This window comes from Elephantulus edwardii, unplaced genomic scaffold, assembly GCF_000299155.1.
Source record: "Elephantulus edwardii isolate Elephantulus edwardi_28Jun2011 unplaced genomic scaffold, EleEdw1.0 scaffold00496, whole genome shotgun sequence".
Classification (NCBI taxonomy): domain Eukaryota; kingdom Metazoa; phylum Chordata; class Mammalia; order Macroscelidea; family Macroscelididae; genus Elephantulus; species Elephantulus edwardii.
This window is the reverse complement of record NW_006400246.1, coordinates 261,397-269,515: the sequence shown is the minus strand read 5'-3', so window position 1 is coordinate 269,515 and position 8,119 is coordinate 261,397. Positions and strand designations below refer to the sequence as shown.

Below are 8,119 nucleotides of genomic sequence, written 5' to 3'. Positions count from 1 at the left end.
TTGAGCTGTGGTGCTGGAGAAGAGTACTGAGAATACCATGGACTGCTAGGAAAACAAACAGATTCATCCTGGAAAGGGTTAAACCGGGTGGCTCTTTGGAGGCAAGGATTCTGAGGCTCCGTCTAACATACTTTGGACATGTTGTGAGGAGAGACAGGTCCTCGGGGAGGGACATCATGCTTGGTAGGATGGAGGGAGAGCACAGGAGAGGAAAGCCCTCTATGAGATGGGCTGATTCAGTGACTGGGGTAATCGGGATGGGTGTATCGGAGACAGTGCGATTGGCACAGGACAGAGCAGAGTTTAGGGCTGCTGTATATAGGGTCACCATGAATTGCAAGTGACTTGACGGCACATAACAACAAGAACAATTATCAGAAAGCTGTAATACTATTCTTTGGTATTTTTCTCATTTCTGCTGTGGTGAAAACATCCACTCTGCAGCATGAGCTTATGTGATAACCTACCCCGCATCCCCGGGGTGTGGTCACTGAGCTACGCGCAGCATGGAAACTGTGGGTGGATCTTGTCTTCACCACACTGTTCACAAAGTGAAGCTTCGTGGCAACACCAAGCAAGCTGCCATGTTCCCCACAGCATGTGCTCACTTCTGTGTTGCATTTAGTTACTTCTTACACTATTTCAAAGCTTTTCATACTGTTGTTGCACACTTAGTGTACAGTCTAGCAAACGTAACTGTCATATGGCCTGGAAAAGCAGAAACTTCCTGGATCTGTTTCACTGCAGCAGGCTGGAGTCCAGCCTGCAGCATCTCTCAGATGGGCCTGTACTGACATGCAGTGGGTGACCGCTCTTTCAGTTTAGGCATTTCTTCTGAGGCTGACTTCTGGCTGCTTAATACATTTCCAGAACTTTTTTCCATTTGCCTGGCTGTCCATTCAAACAGAGCCATTCATTCCTTAGCTCCTACTCTAAGAACCTGGGCCAGGAACTGGTTATGCAGCTTCAGGGGGCTGGCCACAGAGGAGCAGGGTTACGGGTTGTACCTTTTAAAAATTAACACAAAATCTCGAAGGCACAGAGGAACTGGCAGTGAAATGAAAGCCATCTTCCCAGCCAGTTTCTCTCTGGAGAAGCAACTCAAACGTCAATTATCATATTCTTCCCAAGACTCTCTAGTGATCAATGTATTAGTGTGTGTTCATGTGTGAATATGTTTTAAAGATTATTTACCGTGAGGACTTTTTGTGAAGTGGGTTTTGTTTTTTTTTAAAAATATGGTTTATGCACGTTACCAGCTGCACCAAGTACTGGAACTGAAGGAAGTCCCAGTGTTGCTGAGTATCTGTACGGGTTTTTGGCATTCTGTTTATCTTAACTAGATGCTTCTGCCTTTTGTAATGGGTTCAAGTATGTCAGAGACGATGATGGTACAAGACAGGACAGGGTTCAGATTTATTTAAAGGGTCATTGCGACTCGCCCTCAACTAGACTGACCACAACAACAGGGGAGGGAGGAAATGCCTAACAATGACTGAGTGAAACCCAACCTTTCTTTAAGCTCTTCTTAAAATCACAGTAATAAAAACCACCCCCAGGAAATGAGCTCTCAGATTATTGCCCACCCCACTTTTGATGTATTTGTTCTTTGAATTTAGCTTTGTAATTTCTCGTTTTCTTAGAATTCTGAGGGTTATTGCCCACCCTTGAAGTCTCATTTTCCTTCTGACTTAACAATGAAGCATTTTGGGCTCAGAATTACCCTTGCATACCAAATCTGGAAGCCAGAAGAGCAGGACCGAACACCCGGCTTCTCACACCTGCGCTACGGTGCTGCTCTAGGTCACAGTCAGCTGACAACAGTGGTTTCGTTCAGGAGAACGCACAGTATTCCTGCAGAAAAGATCTCGCCATGCGTTAGTCACTGACATTTCTAGACCCTGAAGGTAATCTCCACTGACCTTTGTCCCTCACAGTTCTAAGTAACACGTATCATAAAAATGTGGAACGGTGAGTGAACAGACATTTGGGATTACTGAAAGCAGACCTTTCTCATGCTAAGCACACACACACACACGCACGCACACACACACAGTCTTGCTCTTGGATAAATCACCTTTGCATAAAACAGGTATTTTCTACTGATTTCCACATGTTCACTTCAGAGCCTGTTACTCCTCTTAGACTGGCCTGCTCAGAGTGAAATCCAGGAAAGGCCTGCTTTACATTCTTCCAAGTAATACAGCCTTGGATAATTTATTTTCTTCTACTAATGTTTCGACACGGAGCTCTGGTGGCCTAGCGGCTAAAGAGCTGTGATGCCAACTTGAAGGCATGCAGTTCAAATCCACCAGCTGCTCCAAGGAAGACAGATGGCAATCTCCTCCGAAAACCCATTGAAGGGTCAGCTTTGGGTCAGTTTCGACTTGACGGCCTATAACAAAACAGTTAAACTATGTAAAGATTTCTCTTTTATAGTCTCCTGCCCACTCTTCTTGTATCAAGGACTGCCTTCGTCCTCAAAGCCTCCTGTGCTACTAAATACCCTCCTCTCTCAACATTTTTCACTGAGCTTTCAGTACTTTATAGTTATTGTGCAAGGAACCAGGGAAGCACACGTAAAATGAAATAAAAATTAACTAATCTGCTCTGACGTGTATTTCCTGTTTTTCTGGACATTCAGGTCAGATAAGAGAACAAAATGGAAAAAGCAGAGTCCATTTTCACATGACTTACCTGGTATAAAAAGGAGGTGAGGCATGTCTGGTTCCCTATTTAATGGGGTTTGCTGCAGTGTTGCTCGTTTGAATGGACTCTTGTCTGTTTTTAACAAGGTAAGCAAGGCTGCTGACTGGCCTGTACGGACTGCGTTCAGCAGGGCTCTGCCCGTGTGAGTTCTCTGATGCTTAACACCATGAGGACTCCTACTGAACAGTGCCTGCTCTGCGGAGGGCACCAGGTCCATCTGCACACTCACCACATGAACGCCCTCTTCCTCCAGTACGTGAGAGACCCCTCCCCACAGCTTTAACTTCCTTACACTTCTACAACTATCAGTTGCAATGACTGGGAGGAGAACTTTATCAAGCCATAATCTGAACAGGTGATAACTGGGATTTTTGACTACTATGTGAATTCTCTTACAAAAAATTGCAATAGGGTCAAAGACTGAGCAATTGTCGTGACCATGTACCTGAGATTTCTTCCTTGTGTGAGTTCTCAGATGTAGAAAAAACCCATGGGAAAGAAAATAACTTCCTGCATTCACAGGGTCTTTGCTGGTCTGGCCTCAAAACAAGCCTTCTCTTGATAAAGAGGGCAGAGGGAAAGCAGACTTTCTCATGCCAAAAATAGGTATTTAATTGTGCTCCTGGGCAAATCATCTCTTGTAAAACCCAAGTATTTTCCTAGTAATTTTCCATTCTCCACATTTCCTTTAAATGTTGGGTTAGTCCTCTTAGATGACACAAAGAATGACATCCACACAACGAAACTGATTTATATTCCTGCCAATAAAGCAAGCTTGTATAAATTACTTTCTTCTTCTGTTGTTTGTTTTTTTTTAATTTTTATTATTTTGTGTACGTGTACCGTCAAATCAGATCTGACTGGTACAGGAGGATATTGCGCCTCCTTCTCCGGCAGAGCATCTGGTGGATTCGAATCGTGTTCCTCGGGGATTGCAGTGCAGCTTCTTGCCACTAGGCCACCAGAGCTCCCCCTACTTTCTTCTTTTAATGTTTACAGTGTTTGAAAAACTGATGTGTTCACTGTTTGCCAAGTCACAGGTTTTAAACGTCTTATAGGTTATCTATGATCATGCCCTTCCTAACGGGGTTTTCCTTTCATGACTTTCTTAGTGATTAACTCAAAGTTTCAAGTGTTCCCTGAAGAGTCTAATACACGGTGCTCCTCACTTGTTATTTAACATTTCACACTTCTGGCAAGAGTATGGGGAATCTGTTTCTGACAGTGACAAAGTGAGTTGTGGAATGCTGGCTGTGATAGTTGTCAAGGTGTAGGGATACAATGTTACTGCATCTGTGTAGATGTGATCACTCTCCCTTCTTACATAACGACCTGATCTCTGTGATCTAACCATGTCAGTAGGGAGGAGGAGGTTTAAGGTTTTTCTAAACGGACAATGAGGAATGGTGTAAGGGCTGAGCTTCAGCTAACATACTCCCAAATCTCTCCTTTGCCCCTCTAGCTCTTTCTGTCATGCTTCCTTCACGATGAATGCCATTTCCCTTAAACATTACCCAGTTTCTCCTTGAGTTAATAAACAGGAACCTCTGTGGCTTTTATTTTTGCTATGTGATAAGGTGAATCTTTCATCAAAATCTGGTCTCACTTCTAGATTCCTTCTCTGCGTGCACGGCCATGCCCGTGTCGGTGAGGAGAGTGCTGCAGCGACAGCAGACCTGCTGGTAAAGCACATGACTGAAAAGGATGACACGCTCACCAAGTTACATTTTTATGTGTCGCCAGACTGTGATCTGAGTTCCATGCTTCTCAGACGTAACACAGGTTCAGCCATGCCTGACTAATGAAACACGCCCGAGACACTGCAATAAACTCTTACATCTATGAGAAGGCTCTAAGAGTTTCTTGTACTAGCCTTGCAACTTTTGTTTGAAAAACAGTAAAAAACAAAACCAAGAATCTGTTTCTAACCTAGTTCTTGACCAGATTTCTCCATTTCAGAGGTTAATGCCAAAAATCCAGTTGTCATTTTTACCTTTCTTTGATTTCTGTTTGAAGAAAAATACTAAAACATACTTCTATAACATACATCACAAAGAATAGTCACAGCAAGTTTCTTGAAGCCCCGGCTTCACGTAGGACTCAGAAGACTTGGTGGCCTCCTCCCCTCTGACCGCAGAGAGTCTACTGTCATACCTCCTACTTCTCATCACCTCTGCTCACTCCCAGGTGACGCAACCCCCGGTCTACTTCTGGTCTATCCCACGAGGTCTTTCTCCAGGAACACTGGCAGGGCGCTCTCAAAGAGTCAGGTCAAGATCCTTTCCTGGTTCATGGCCATGATGACTGGTGTTCATGCTTTTGGATGACATGTGCCTCCCTTAAGCCTTGTTACAACACTGCACGTTACCTGTCTGAGGTGGGGGGGAAGTCAGGTCAAATCTAACACAAAACATGCCTTCCTGATCGCACCTGGAATAAGCTCTCCTCAGAGTGCAAGGAGTTCTATGTGATCTGCAACATCCACCTTTCCAGCTCCAGCTCCTACCTGATCTGGGTCCACTCTGCCAAATGCAAGTCCTGTGTGGTCTGCTGTACCGGCATTTCCAAACACAACCCAGATATCATCTGCTGCACCTGCCTATCCAAATGTAATGTGCACGTCACTAATACAGAAGACATCAGGTCTGTTCATTCAGAGACACGACAAAGTCTATGGAGGACAAGATATGCTCCCAGAGCACGCTCAGAACCACAACCGACAGGCTGGGACATCAGAAGACTGGATCAAGAGGGAAAAAGGTACTTTTGGACCAGACATGCTCTCGCTGTGAAGGACGTAGTTACGTTAAGATACAGTTTAGTGATCTGTGCTAAGAGTCAACCAGCAGACAAGTTTTCAGTAGTGGAATGAAAGGAATGAAATCGGAGCATAGAACAGAAAAGTTTAAAAAATATTAATGCTGAGCCAACAAGTTAAAATCTTGAGAAACTAGGAACAGGGTCCAACAAGAGGGTAAGAACCCAGCAAAAGGCCAATTCTTCCATTTATCAGAGACGTATGGGTCAGAAGTATGTCTAGTCTTTTTTAAAAATCCAGCACAATCTTAATAAAAATCTGACACAGATGATACATACACAAATAATAATAAAACACCCTCCTATCTAATTTAGATACTGATGCTAAGACCTAGAAAAGTCGATGAAGTGCGGCTGGGGGAGGCAATTAATTAGAGCATCACTTTAGGACAGGGCGTTTATCATGTCATGGTTTTTGTCATTCAAGTGAGGAAATCCCTTATTGTCTCAGAGGCCCTGGAAGAGAATTCAGGTCTAGGGGATCTGAACTGCTGATAACTTTAAGATGCTGAACATTACCCATACGCAGGAGAGCACGAAAGTGCCTATCTGTGGGAGCCTGCCTGTACATATCTGTTCAGTACAATGTTTTGCCTGAGATTTTTGCCTACTTCTTTCCCCAAATACCAAACCCTGACCAATCAGTCCACCTGGTACCAGAAGGAGGGGGGGTCCCAGCTGCCTGGTTCTCACCTGGAAATGTGTCTTGAGGAATTTCTCTCTCCTTCAGCCATAGCTCCTCCGCCTCCTCTAACTGAGACACCACATCTGGTTTGGAAAGCTGATGTTCTGCTCAAGGGAAAAGAGACAGTGCTTGGGGGGAGGAGTCTGTTCCAGAGATGTGTCCCGCTGGGGCTTGGATTATCTCACTCAATCTCCACCTGCCTTCTCCCTGCTACAGGACCATGTCCAGGCTTGGACAGTGACAGCTTCATCCCCTTCTGGCAGATGCCTGGCACTTAAGGACAGCTTAGAGACCCACTTTTGGCCTATACACAAAGGAAGATCCTCTGGGAAAAGTTTTTGGTTTCCTGATTCATGTGACAGCTGTGAAACTAGGACAGCCAGGGCTAACTGCTCTCCTCCATGGTATGAGGATGACAGAAGGACACTCAGTGTCACACAGGCATTAAACAACCTGGAGCCTTCACTCAATGCTGGACATGGACTCTACCTCTCCTTGTTAGGAGAACGTCTTCTGCTGAAGCTAAAAATAGCCCTGATAAACACACCTCTTGGCCTGCAGGGGCTCAGAGGGATAGCCTAGGTGAAAGGTTAGACGTTTTTCCCTTTCCAAAGGACGTAAAGCCAAGTCTTCACTTTGACTCCAGGATCCAAACACCACCACTCTAATGCCTTCAACCTGACCCCAAAGCACAGACACACACACCTCAGAGACACCACATCTTCACATCAAAGTGTGACTTTTATTGAGAATGGGGGGCTAGCCTTACCCACTGAGACCAGGTTCTGATAGTTTTCCAGCATCGTCTTTCTGTACAGGCTCTTCTGCATGGGATCCAGCAGCTCCCACTCCTCGGAGGTAAAACCCAGGGTCACATCTTCAAAGATCACGGGTTCCTACGACCCACAAGTTGCTGTTCAGCCAGCGCCAGTCCTCACCCATTATGACAGGAGAGAAGAGGCTGACCGAGTCAAGAGGACACCCAGATTCCAGTCCCAAGGCCCACCCAGAGAAGGAAGCCACAAACAGAGCCTCACCTCACTAGCCCATTGCCTTTCTTCCATGTTCCCTTTCTAGGAGGGAAGGCTATCCCTTTGGAATGTAACTCTCTAATCAATCGAACTTTATGTTTTTACGTTTCAAAGTGCAGAGGATGGTCTACATAATCTGAATATTTAAGTGTCCATAAGAACAAGTCCTATCGTGATGCGTATCTTTTATTTAGAAATTGAGCAAGCCCAAGCTGGCTCGGTACAGCTCACATCATTCCCACGTGTGGCAAGAGTGGGCGGGCTGGCCTTCCTCCCGCTGAAAACCCCCTCATCTCTTATTAACACTCTAGAATACCAAAGATGCGTTCCTTTAGTCGAATAGTCACACACACATAACCTGCCTTGTTCTCACTTGCTGCCAAAGGCGCTGTTGAAACCTCAGCACCCATCTGGTCTCTTACTCTACAGGGTACATGAACGTGACCAAATGCTGACCAACCAAGTGGGTGGCTGGGACCCACTAGCTGGGACAGTCAGGTCCCACAAAGATGATCTCGTAAACGCCCCATTGTGTAGTTTTAACTTATTTGATCACTGCGACCAGGAAATCAACCTGACGCCTACTGAGGTGGTTTTAAACACCACCCCTGGTCTTGTAAACGCCTCACGGTGCAGTTCTAACTTATTCGATTACTGTGACCAGGAATCAACCTGACGGCTGTCAAGGTGGTTTTAAACAGCACCCTTGATCTTGTCAACGCCCCATTGTATAGTTCTAGCCTATTCGACCAGTGCAACCATGAATCAACTTGATGCCTATCGAGGTGCTTTTAAACACCCCCCCCCCAAGCTGATCTGTGCTCTTTTCGGTCAATTCTCTCAACACCCCGTTAGAAAGCTGAACGTTCCCCCTTGC

At 45.3% G+C, this 8,119-nt stretch overlaps 1 protein-coding gene across 1 annotated transcript in view; it reads right to left on the bottom strand.

The window, feature by feature from the left end:
* ZNF274 (zinc finger protein 274) overlaps positions 1-7,101 on the bottom strand; it is a 22,496-nt gene extending 15,395 nt beyond the window's left edge. Inside the window, exons 1-2 of the mRNA XM_006903034.1 lie at positions 6,981-7,101; positions 6,220-6,315 (exon numbers count right to left, since the gene is read on the bottom strand). Of these exons, the coding sequence (XP_006903096.1) occupies positions 6,220-6,315; positions 6,981-7,041 (157 nt within the window). The 5' untranslated portion in view covers positions 7,042-7,101. The remainder of the gene's footprint in view (positions 1-6,219; positions 6,316-6,980) is intronic.
* Between the last annotated feature and the right edge of the window lie 1,018 nt (positions 7,102-8,119).